The sequence below is a fragment of the Odontesthes bonariensis genome, chromosome 18 (assembly GCF_027942865.1).
Source record: "Odontesthes bonariensis isolate fOdoBon6 chromosome 18, fOdoBon6.hap1, whole genome shotgun sequence".
Lineage (NCBI taxonomy): Eukaryota > Metazoa > Chordata > Actinopteri > Atheriniformes > Atherinopsidae > Odontesthes > Odontesthes bonariensis.
The window spans coordinates 725,190-738,701 of record NC_134523.1 but is presented as its reverse complement, the minus strand read 5'-3'; the positions used below and the strand labels follow the sequence as shown (position 1 = coordinate 738,701).

General features: G+C 46.8%; 1 protein-coding gene across 4 annotated transcripts in view; it reads right to left on the bottom strand.

The window, feature by feature from the left end:
- ago4 (argonaute RISC component 4) overlaps positions 1–13,163 on the bottom strand; it is a 35,671-nt gene extending 22,508 nt beyond the window's left edge. For all 4 annotated transcript variants that reach the window (XM_075449003.1, XM_075449005.1, XM_075449004.1 and 1 more), the window contains exons 1-3: positions 12,953–13,163; positions 1,615–1,786; positions 1,415–1,535 (exon numbers count right to left, since the gene is read on the bottom strand). In XM_075449003.1, the coding sequence (XP_075305118.1) occupies positions 1,415–1,535; positions 1,615–1,786; positions 12,953–12,971 (312 nt within the window). In that variant the 5' untranslated portion in view covers positions 12,972–13,163. The remainder of the gene's footprint in view (positions 1–1,414; positions 1,536–1,614; positions 1,787–12,952) is intronic.
- Positions 13,164–13,512: the final 349 nt, after the last annotated feature.

The window sequence follows — 13,512 nt, the reverse complement described above, 5'->3', positions numbered from 1 at the left end:
AGTATGTAGTATGCAGTATGTAGTATGCAGTATGTAGTATGCAGTATGTAGCATGCAGTATGTAGTATGCAGTATGTAGTATGTAGTATGCAGTATGTAGTATGCAGTATGTAGTATGCAGTATGTAGTATGTAGTATGCAGTATGTAGTATGCAGTATGTAGTATGCAGTATGCAGTATGTAGTATGCAGTATGTAGTATGCAGTATGCAGTATGTAGTATGCAGTATGCAGCATGCAGTATGTAGTATGCAGTATGTAGTATGCAGTATGTAGCATGCAGTATGCAGTATGTAGTATGCAGTATGTAGTATGCAGTATGTAGTATGCAGTATGTAGCATGCAGTATGCAGTATGTAGCATGCAGTATGTAGCATGCAGTATGCAGTATGTAGTATGCAGTATGTAGTATGCAGTATGTAGTATGCAGTATGTAGCATGCAGTATGTAGTATGCAGTATGCAGTATGCAGTATGTAGTATGTAGTATGCAGTATGTAGCATGCAGTATGTAGCATGCAGTATGCAGTATGTAGTATGTAGTATGCAGTATGTAGCATGCAGTATGTAGTATGCAGTATGCAGTATGTAGTATGCAGTATGTAGTATGCAGTATGCAGTATGCAGTATGTAGTATGCAGTATGCAGTATGCAGTATGTAGTATGCAGTATGCAGTATGTAGTATGCAGTATGCAGTATGTAGTATGCAGTATGTAGTATGCAGTATGTAGTATGCAGTATGCAGTATGTAGTATGCAGTATGTAGTATGCGGTTTCGAACACAGCAACACAACAAGAATATCGTCTCCTTTGACTTCCGGGTCACGACCCCGGGAAAACATCTGGAGCATGCGCAGAACGCAAAGTCTGATTCACCACGTGCTTCAGCGTCTACAAGCAGGTTTAGAGTGACTTTCAGACCAGTTATCTCGGGGTCTGAATCCCATTCGATCCAGTTCTTAGTCAGATTAAGGTGTCTACATGCACTTAATAACTCAGTCTGATTTCATATGCTTTGTTTTTTCCTCTTTTTTTTAGAAGACACTTTAATTTTGTTGTACGTTACCATGACAATAAAGATGATTGATTGGTTCCCAATGAACTGAACTCTTAATAACGTGTTCCCAGATGAATTTAATGTGATTTTAACTCGTTTTTAAACCATTTTTTTTTTTTTTAATGTAGGTTTGCACTCGCCTTCAACATTTTATGAATCCTAATTTTCCAATTTAACTTTGGACGTAATCTCAGGAAAACTGGTGGATCGATAACATGTAAACGCTACAGTGTGAGTTTTTTTCCCAGCATGCTTTGTTCACAGATCTGTGCAGCTGGAACGCTTCCACTCGCTGACGTACATCAACGAGCCGACGGCTGAAGAAGACTCGTGACAAACGGGTGTCTGAGGTACTGACCCGGTCTCTCCCGATGGGCAGTGGATGTGCGGTGTACATGTTCCTCTTCCCGTCATAACCAGGCTGCCGGTCTCCAAAGATCTGCATCTTGAAGTGCCGCACCATGGTGTCCACCACCTCCCTGCAACACAAACACACATCAGGACGGTGACACACGGACCGGAGTCCGGTTCCGACCCGGCGGCGGGAGCGTTTCTTACCTGTTGACCCTTCGAGGCCGTTTCTCAGGCTTGATATCGATGTCATAGTGATAGACATCAATCTTGGGAATCTGCACCTGGAAGTGGTTGGCAAGGAGCCGGATGGGTTTCCCCACCGTGCCGAGGCCGGGACGCCGTGGAGGCTGGAACAGAGAGGTGGGAGCAGGCGGGCCTGGAGGGGGGAGGAAGAGCATCGTCAGTAGGGATGAGAATCGAAAACCGGTTCTTGTTGAGAACCGGTTCCCAGTGTTTCAATTCCTTGGAATCGTTTTGGCGCTTTTTGCAAACGATTCCCTTATCGATTCCAGTGGGCGCGAATGACGTCACCACGCAACGTTGCGTGGCGAGTCCAGCGCAGCCAGCAGCCAACAGTAAACATGGCGCCCAAGCGGTACAAACGCTCGAAAGTTTGGTTACACATCCCTAAAAAAGACGACAACAGGGCAACTTGCAAAGTGAATATTTCACCAAAGGGAGGAAATACTACCAACATGCAATAACTATGAATGAATGATTAACGTCGGTGAATCTGAACCCAGCAACGTTAGCAACGTTAGCATGTCCTCGGCTAACACTGCAGGTAACTAACTAACTAACAAACACTGCCTATCATGTTAGCACCATTTGCCTGATTGTAAAAGCTGCTGTTAGTAACGGTTAAGGTTAAATGAATGCCTTCTCAGGCATTACATTTAGATGAAATCATGAGACACAGAGCCTGACTGGCTCAGAGCCAGAGGCTGGTGGTACTACCCCCAGTTCACGTCTACCTCCAGCTTCTCCTTTCACCAGAGCAGGAAGAGTTAAATTACCCAGGCCAGGATAGACCAATGTGGACCTCACCGTTGTTGGGTTTGTGAGCTCATGACTCGTGTTACTTCTAAACTAAACAAAGTTGATGCTGATCGACCGGTTTGTTGTCCTTTTTCTCCAAATGAGAATCGATAAGGGAACCGACAAAGAACCGAATCGTTAAGCAGAATCGAAACATTGTGGCATCTCAATTCGCACAACTGCATTGTTGCACTTTTGCTGTACATTTATTTTATTCTTATTTTTACTGTCTGTACGCTGCAACTGCGAAGTAATTTCCCAGCTGGGATGAATAAAGTAGTTCTATTCTAAACAGAATCGAAAATGGAATTGGAATCGTAAAAGTCTTATCAATTCCCATCCCTACCCGTCACATCGAGCCCCTAAACCGTCATCGGGTTTATTATTACACGTTTCAGCTCAAAGCAAACTAATCAGACCGCGTCCATCTTTCCATTCAGTGAGGAAGTCAGCGGGCGCCGCAGAACGCCAGCCGCCTCATGGATGTCACCTGCCTGAGTGCACTAACGCGGTCCCACACAGGCCGATTGATCCGGGCCGCGGCCCCTGACCTACATGGGTCACCGGGAGGCAGGCGAAACAATGAGCTCCAATTATCTGCCGGCCCCACCCCCAGCTCCACCCAGACACGCCGGCCACCCCCCCCATCACACCAAGACAAAGAGCGGCTCCTCAGACAGACGGGGCCATATGGAGGGCCGGGATTACCGTTACAACTCAGCGCCACACAGAGAGAGATGATGTCACTCTGAGGAAGAGGCCTCGTCTACCTCTGACCACCAACATGGAGGACGCTGCACAGTGTCCAAAGCACGGCGGCTCGCCCTGCATCTCATGACCTGCAGAAACGCAGCGCCGGGAGGACCACGGAGGAGGAGGCGGCTTCGTGCGGTCGCCAACCGACAGCCGGGCGACGGCGGGGGTCCTCCCGACCGCTCTGCGCCCACACGCTCCAGTTAGCCACTGAAGCGCGAGAGCACAGACAATCCAGACCCTCCCATCATTTCTGAGAACATGGCCCCCAACATGCCCCCAGACCCTCCCATCATTTCTGAGAACATGGACCCCAACATGCCCCCAGACCCTCCCATCATTTCTGAGAACATGGCCCCCAACATGCCCCCAGACCCTCCCATCATTTCTGAGAACATGGCCCCCAACATGCCCCCAGACCCTCCCATCATTTCTGAGAACATGGCCCCCAACATGTCCCCAGACCCTCCCATCATTTCTGAGAACATGGACCCCAACATGCCCCCAGACCCTCCCATCATTTCTGAGAACATGGACCCCAACATGCCCCCCCCTCTGAACGAGCCCGTCTGAGACAAACTCAGAAAAGAAGCCATTTGTCGAACGCCTGCTTCTCTTTTCTGTCACGACTTGCATTTAAAATCATTCGATGATTCATTTCATTTCGTCCTGCCGGCCTCGTTACCGCACAGCGCCGGAGCCTGACTAAGGAAACACGCGACTTCTACGCCACGTCCACGCCACGCCCACGCCACTGAACCGACGCCAGCTGCTGGTGTCGGTCCGCTCAGAAGGCCGCCGTCATCGTTTCCTCCTCGGCTGCGTTTACACCGTCTGATTTCAGGCTCCTGTACGGAGAACTCGGGTGAAATCTGAGCAGAAATCCAGGTAAAAAAGGTTTTAAAGTAGAGAAACAGCCTGTTATTCAACTTCACAGAGGCGGCAACACGTCATCAGTCCCACACACCGACACTCTGACACATGCAGGCCGGTTCTGATCCGGTTCCGTCCACACTGCAGGACCTCGGCCTCTGAAGCACCGACAGAATCAGCTGATAAGGCGATTTATCTGGATTTATCTGACGCGTCACGTCCACAGAAACCACAACCTTCACCTTCTGTCGAAGGGACTAAAGATGGGAATTAGCCATTGGCTGTAATCTTGCATATTTACATGTATATGTTCATTAATATGCATTGTCCCTGCTTTAAATTAATAAACTCAAATGTAACCCAACCGGTTATATTCCTCCGTTTTTAAATCACCCGACACCGTTTTCATTCCCAGAAGCACAAACGCAGCAGATCTGATGCATTTTCACGTGTTCAGGTGATAAAATCTATAAAACACGTTTATCATGTGGCGCTCTGTGATGTCATGCATGCTCTGTGATGTCATGCTGGGACGGCTTTGGCTCTCAAATGTTGACACATGGACTTCTTCCATATTTCTACACAAACACACAAAGTAAATAATTATGCTTTGAGTTTCATATTTCTGCTTTTCCACAGAGAAGAACCTGCATTCTGGAGCCGATTCAGAGAAAATGAAGAAGTTATTTTATGTTTTTACTGGTGAATGTTCGGCTTAAACTAAAAAAAATGTTGAATCAAACAATATGTTTTACATTTCTCTTACGCAGGATTAAGGAGCTAAATGTAACTCCTGATAATAATGAAATTATAATTCAGGACAAGCAGCAGGAAATAAAAAGGTCCATATTTATACACAGAAAACACATTATAAAGTAAATAATTATGCTTTGACAAGCCTGAGTTTCATATTTCTGCTTTTCCAGAGAGAAGAACCTCCATTCTGGAGCCAATTCAGAGAAAATTAAGAAGTTATTTATGGTTATTTTATGTTTTTACTGGTTAATGTTCGGTTTAAACTAAAGAAATATTGAATCAAATATTCTTGTTTTACATTTCTCTTATGCAGGATTAAGGAGCTAAATGTAATAATAATGAAATTATAATTCAGGATAAGCAGCAGGAAATAAAAAGGTCCTGGTTCACAGATCATCGTAGATCCCTGAAGCAGTCGGGTTCATAAGAAACTGAAACTGAAATGACTCGAACAGAGAAAAGACGACAGTAACTGTGTTGGATCATATCAGAGTAAAGCTGAGGACCAATCACAGCGTCAGAAACGCAGCTAAAGCTAAAACCAGCAGGGGGACGCAGATCTGAAAGCGTGTGAAACGGCGTGAACCCGCTTCCACGCCTGCAGACGGCCTGCAGACGGCCTTCCAGAGAGGAACCAACTGTTGGACCACAGCAGGATTTCAGTTTAAACGCGTCTCACAGGCACTTTGAGGTCTTCCTCCTCAACCAAAAACAGAACTGGTTTATATTTAGCTTCCTCAGCTGCCACTTTGCTGCACTTAGAAATGTGTCTCAGGGTGAAACGCCCTGGACTCATCCGGCCGCCACAACCTGAAGAACTATGATCGGGTTAACTAAAAAAGGGACAGAAAGCGGAGAGCCGATCACTTATTGATCTGAGTAATCAATAAACTTAGTGAGGAAATGTCTCCGTCGGGTCCTGCAGGGGGAACTCTGCAACTCACAGATTCTACTTACAGCAGTTTTCTGCTGGTAATTCAGCAGAAGAAGAAGCTGTTCCTACAGGAAACTAACAGCAGCTCTGGTGCAGGGAAACAGAGAAATTCATCAGGAATTACTGGGAATATCTGGGATATAATAACATAACTGGGAATATCTGGGATATTATATCATATCTGGGAATATCTGGGATATTATATCATATCTGGGATATTATAACATATCTGGGAATATCTGGGATATTATAACATATCTGAGAATATCTGGGATATTATATCATATCTGGGATATTATAACATATCTGGGAATATCTGGGATAGAACATATCTGGGAATATCTGGGATATTATATCATATCTGGGAATATCTGGGATAGAACATATCTGGGAATATATCATATCTGGGAATATCTGGGATAGAACATATCTGGGAATATCTGGGATATTATATCATATCTGGGAATATCTGGGATAGAACATATCTGGGAATATCTGGGATATTATATCATATCTGGGAATATCTGGGATATTATATCATATCTGGGAATATCTGGGATAGAACATATCTGGGAATATCTGGGAATAATCATATCTGGGAATATCTGGGATATTATATCATATCTGGGAATATCTGGGACGTCGGTCACTGAGTTTATCGTTAGATAAAGAGCAGAACCAGCTGGTGAGTCCCGGCGTTTTTATCCTCTCAGGTCGGAGATTCACCGAATTGTTTTCATTTCTCCTGACATGCATCAAGACTGAAACCTTCGTCCACATCTTCTGAAACTGAAGTTATGCTTCAGAGCTGAAGAGAATCTGATGGCCGAACTCGTCTGAGCTGGAAAAATTAAAATAACTTTTTAATTTTTCTGTCCAAAGACAAAGAATTCACCCTAAATTGGTCAGTTTTACAAACATCTGGGGCTGGAATCGTGTCTCTGGTCCCACAGATTTTAAATTAAAAAAGGAAAAACGACAACATTCGTGAAACCGAACGCACTTTAAAGCCCCGACCTGTGATGTCACAGCGTCCTCCAATCGCATCATTTCTCCTAAAACGTTTGAAACGGATCCAGAGATCATAGAAGCAAAGCCTCGGGTGAGCTTCCTCCATCACAGGAGGGGAAACGAGTTCTTTCTGACGGCACCTTCATGCAAATCAGCCCGAGCTGCGACACTGACAGATGTGCAGAGGCACATCTGAACTCCATCACTCAGGCCTCTGCTGCTGTTTAAAGTGCTTCAACTTCTGAAAACTCACAGACCACCTGCACAGCTTTTAATAAACAGCTGGACATCCAGCTGTGGCAGAAACTCCCCGACTGCATCAGTATGATTCATTTAAAGTTAATCACAGCCAGATTAATACTTCCTATAGCCCAAGACATTCATTTCAGAATATTTTCAGTGAGATCAGAAGCTACAAATTCAGCTTTCTGCAGAAAATCTGACAAATTTCTGATTTCTTTCTCCTAAAAGATGCAGAAAGATGGAGGTTTGGAGCCTGAACAGAGCAGCTGGGACCAGCCGCGTCCAGATGTGTTTATTCCAGTTGGACCGAAGTGTTTACAGGCATTTTAAAAGTCAAACCCAATCGTTCGTTTCTCGTGTTCCAGTGAAATGGAGAAGAAGTGGGACGGGCTTCGGTTTGTTCCTCTGATGGTGAATCTGTTTATGTTTGTCCTGCAGACTGGAGCAGGACGCTGAATAAAACAGATGTGATGTCTCCATCTGGCCTGGAGAAGCTCGTGTTTACCTGCATCTTAAACTCTGCACACATCCTGCCTCAGATCCAAACCTGCAGCACCACCCACTGAAGCTTTCTGCTCAACAAAGACGTTTCCAGAAGAAGAACCTCAGATTTTAAACCACAGAAATGACCCACACTGGAATCACTCAGTACGTTTACATGACGGGAGAAGAACCCAACGCCCCCATCTTTGAAAGAGTTTACTGTGTGTCAACATGTGGTCAGAATTATTTGCATTTCAACATCAACGAGCTCCAGCAACAGTCTTTCTCTCTCGGTCGCCATCGTTCGCTGTGAGGAGGAACGGAGCCGGAAGGTGAACAATCAGCCACTTTCACCACAGACGATAGAGATTGGGTCGTCTAACGTAGCGCCGCCTGCTGATCGGGAGGGGAACTACCACGGAGTCGGATTGACGGAGAAGCATACCGAGGCCTTTAAGCCGGAGGTACAGTTGCCGTGTCTGTCACGGCGGTGTCGCACCGTGACGTCAAAATGGCGTTTCAGGCCTGGCGCTTCCCTTGAAAAGACGGCGCAGCGCGTTGTCGTGCACCAGTCGATTTTTGTAACTTGCCGGTGCCAACAACGACGAACCGGATGGACCGATGTGAGACGGGCTCAGTGAGGAGGTGCATCTGTACAGGCAGCTGTACGAAACTGCAGGGAAACAGCACAGGGAGCACGTAAACTCCCCAAACTGGTGCACAGAGATGGGCAGAACTTTGGGGAAAGAGGGAGAGTTCTGTAAGAATGTGTGGAAGAAGCTACGGGACAGATACGTGAAGGCAAAGAAGAGGGCAGAGACTCTGTTGATCCCGGGGGCTTCACACCTTCACCTCTTTTAACTGAATTAAAAAATTAAAATGATCCGAATACTGCAGCAGCATCATTAATTACAGTATTCCTGCTCTTCATTGTTTTCTTCTCCACTTTCCTGGTTGTAGAGTAGCGCTAACCTTCACGTAGCAGCGCCACCTCTGTGACGGAGAAAATTGCAACGACTGGCGCATCGACTTGCACCACCGTATATAGCCGGCACGAAATCGTGACGTCATCAACACCGCTCGCGCTAGCAGACGCGGCAACCATGCTAGAGGCCTCAGCCGCCCGCATCAAGTCCCTGATGTTGGCCTACAGAGTCCTTAATGGAACGGCTCCCATCTACTTGAATGCTGTTGCAAAGTCTTACGACACGACACGGTCACTCCGGTCGTCCAGCAGCGCCTACACCACGCTGAAGACCATCCAGACTCTGCTCATGGTGGAATGACCTGCCGAGCGCTACCAGAACAGGGGCCTGAGTGTCTTTAGGAAACTGTAGCAGACCCAGCTCTGCAGAGAGCATCTCTGCCCTGCACCTCCCTCTATCTGTCCCCACTGGTGGCTTCCTTCCATGCAGCTCATTGTTAGCGTCTAAATGCATAAACATAAAGCCCTGAAACACACCGGGACAAGCACAGCGTTCTGATTAATTGGTCTGAAATGGACCGATCCGTGCACGTGAACACGGGCACATGCATCCTGTTGAATTCACATCGGTTATGAACTTCAAACATCAGATTCCTTCACACTTCAGAGAAGTGATGAGCTGAGAACAGACGCTCCATAACCTAACGTGCACATAACGTGCACATTCAAGTGCTCCTGCATGCTCCAGTGTGTGATCAACTGTGCCACCCAAAAGGCTGTGCACGGAGTGTGCACGCTGCATGCAACCAGCTGCAGAAAACGGAGCTTTATCATGACAACAATTCAGCTTTTTGCTGATAAAAGTTGGAATTATTGATCCTGAATCCATAATTATCCAAAGAAACTGAATGTGAAATGTCTCGAGTTCAAAGAGTTTTATAAAGTTTTCTTCTGTTTCATCAGAAACTGCAGCACAAAGCGTTCATAAGGCCTCGTGTCCACCCGTTTCCACCTGCGGTTTGAACAAAAAGCAAAAAGCTCGACTGTAATTATTAAAAAATACACAGAAAAGTTGAGTTAAAATCACACATCAGAACCTTTTCTGGTAGATTGAAGATGAAGATCGATAACAGCCACATCAATGTCATCAACTATAAGGAGAAAAAACCTTTTCCAGGTTTTCCATGACCTTTAACAGCAAATACCGTTACAGCGACGAGCAAAAAGCTTTAAAATGAAGCCCTGAAACCATCAGATAAATGGAATATTTATCCAATCACCGCCTCAATAGAGAAATAAACGATTAAAACACAAACACTCACCATAAACTTAACCACTTAACCAGAAACTAAAGCGCAGCAACTATAAATTAGGATTAAAAACAGCCGTCACACGACCAGAACATCAGCTGTGAAACATCAGAAGTGTGTCAGGAAGATTCTCCAGAAAAATACAAACTGTCGATAACAGGATGAAAATTAAATGATATTAACGTCAAAATGTCCAGAATAAAACTTTAAATCAAATCTGAACCAACATTAATAAAAGGAACTATAATAAATCTCCCGTCATGAGCGTGCACAAGCGTGCACGAGGCGACTGTGGGAGGAAAAACTCACTTTGAACAGCAGGAAACTCGGTAAAATTACAGAGTTTGGTGTCAATTATCTGGTGAAAAGGTTAAAAAAATAAGTTAATTCTGTCTTTCAGCTCATAAAGTATCAACAATGTCCACATCTGATCAGGTCGTTTGATCAGGAGGACACACATCTGATCAGGTCGTTTGATCAGAGGACACACATCTGATCGGGTTGTTTGATCAGAGGACACACATCTGATCAGGTTGTTTGATCAGAGGACACACATCTGATCGGGTTGTTTGATCAGGAGGACACACATCTGATCGGGTCGTTTGATCAGGAGGACACACATCTGATCGGGTCGTTTGATCAGAGGACACGCATCTGATCAGAGGACACACATCTGATCAGGTTGTTTGATCAGAGGACACACATCGATCAGGTTGTTTGATCAGAGGACACACATCTGATCGGGTCGTTTGATCAGAGGACACACATCTGATCGGGTCGTTTGATCAGAGGACACACATCTGATCGGGTCGTTTGATCAGGAGGACACACATCTGATCAGGTCGTTTGATCAGGAGGACACACATCTGATCGGGTCGTTTGATCAGAGGACACACATCTGATCGGGTCGTTTGATCAGAGGACACACATCTTATCAGGTTGTTTGATCAGAGGACACACATCTGATCGGGTCGTTTGATCAGAGGACACACATCTGATCGGGTCGTTTGATTAGAGGACACACATCTGATCGGGTCGTTTGATTAGAGGACACACATCTGATCGGGTCGTTTGATTAGAGGACACACATCTGATCGGGTTGTTTGATCAGAGGACACACATCTGATCGGGTTGTTTGATCAGAGGACACACATCTGATCGGGTTGTTTGATCAGAGGACACACATCTGATCGGGTCGTTTGATCAGAGGACACACATCTGATCAGGTCGTTTGATCAGGAGGACACACATCTGATCAGGTCGTTTGATCAGGAGGACACACATCTGATCGGGTCGTCTGATCAGAGGACACACATCTGATCGGGTCGTTTGATCAGAGGACACACATCTGATCGGGTCGTTTGATCAGAGGACACGCATCTGATCGGGTTGTTTGATCAGGAGGACACACATCTGATCGGGTTGTTTGATCAGAGGACACACATCTGATCGGGTCGTTTGATCAGAGGACACACATCTGATCAGGTCGTTTGATCAGGAGGACACACATCTGATCAGGTCGTTTGATCAGGAGGACACACATCTGATCAGGTCGTTTGATCAGGAGGACACACATCTGATCAGGTTGTTTGATCAGAGGACACACATCTGATCGGGTTGTTTGATCAGAGGACACACATCTGATCAGGTCGTTTGATCAGGAGGACACACATCTGATCGGGTTGTTTGATCAGAGGACACACATCTGATCGGGTCGTTTGATCAGAGGACACACATCTGATCGGGTTGTTTGATCAGAGGACATACATCTGATCGGGTTGTTTGATCCGGTGTTGTGGGATGGACATTTAAGCTCCGAGCTGCATTTCCTCACACTTCTGCAGAAGTTACCGTTTTTATCTGAAAGTGTGAGGACCTAAACTTTGATCCAGAACACTTTTTAAAAGACCAACAGTGCACGTGCACCAATAACAAAACCCAAAAACTTCTCCAGGTTTTCCATGAACCTGGACAGTAAACACATCACCCCAACAGTGACGTTTCTCTTCAGACAAAGAAACTGATGGAAGCAGAAACCCTGAAAACCCCAAACTGAGTCTGTCCAGAGAGCAACACACACACACACACACACACACACACACACACACACACACACACACCTGTGGGGGGACCCTCACACATGTCGGACTGTTCAATGACAGCACCAGGACGCCGGCCTCCACCCGGAGCTGATAGAGCTGGACAGCTGAGGTGGGTAAGCACTGAGCACGAGGGAATCCGATGGAATTCATTTATTTGCTGCAACTCTGATTCTAAACTCTAAATTAGCCAAAACATATAAACGTAACGTTTCCCAAACAAATAAAGTTATTGTTACCTGTAAATAAAATATATTTGTGATTATAAGTCAGTTAATAACTTAGTGTGATATTGTTTTTTTGTCAGTATTATCATTTTATTAGGGCCTCCCTAGAATCCTTCTCCTTTTACCCCCCTTTTCTGGCCGCACCGCTGGGCGTGCGTGTGTTCCGCTGGGCGTGCGTGTGCTCCTCTGCAGGGCGCGTGTCTTTGTTATCATACAGGAGGTGAACATTATGGAGCTGGCCCCGCAGATCTGATCGATAAAAGCCCCATCGGTGGGTGCTGGGCTCCCAGGCGCGTGGCCGCGGCCCCCTGACAGCCCCGCACGGAAACCCGCAACCAACGAGCACCGAAGCGCGCATTTAACGCGTTTTTCCTGGCATTCATTTTGTTTTTTCCACCCATCGCCGTCGGTCGGTGGGGACGCGCCGCTCCTGGACGCGCAAATCCTGCGCACACACCAACGTTGTTTTTGTCACATTTCGACGACGTCGCGTGTCGTCCTTGAAAGGAAAGATTCCGCGGAACCAGCACGAGCACGAACACGGACGTAAACACAGCGCGAGGGACGCGGAAGGAGGACGGTCCCGGTTAAATCCCCTCACACACAATGCCCGCTCCGACTCAACGGGCGGCGCGTGCTTCACATGAATAGAACCCGCGCGGGCAGCCGTTGAGCCCCGCTGGAAAACAGCCCGGAAATCCCCTCGCTCACACCCCCACGCGCACGGGCTGGGCCTCGGTTTGTTTTCCCCGTCAGCGCGCGGAGGCCTCGCGGCAGCCGCGGCCCCCAGTGAAGCGGCGCGTTTGCGCTCACGCGCCCCACACAGGGCTCGCGCCCCTGCTCGCTCACTGCCCGTTGCTGCTGCTCCGCGTTCTGAAAGAAGCTCTTACCGGGTCCGAGCGCTTCCATGGCCGAGGCCTCTCTCTCCGTCTCTGTCCCGGCCTGGCGGCTCCGTACCGACGCTGAAATTGGGGGCGGTATCGCGAAGCTTAAAGGGGCTAATTTAAGAAAACGGAATAAAGATAGCTGCGTGGATGGCTGCCGCCTGGACTGAGCCGAGCTGCCGCTGCTGCTGCTTCTAGGGATTTGTATGTGCGCATGCGCCACTTACAGCAAGCGGAGCTCGCTGTGCGCATGCGTAATTTGCTGTAACCCACTTCCTGATCAAAACAGCCACAGGTCACAGAGAAATTAAGCTTTTTTTTATTTATTCTGTTTGGTGATAACTTTATGGAAGCCCGTTTCCGCCACTTAATAAAAATACATTTAGAAATGTATCTCGAAATTCGAGATACATTAGTATCTCATAATTATGAGATAGTATCTCATAATTTCGACTTAGGCCGATTTCAGACTAGAGCGTGGCGTGGCGGCAGCGAGACGACGGCAGCGAGACGACGGCAGTCTTAACGCCGGTTATCGGGCGGTGTGTTCTACTTGGCTTTTCACA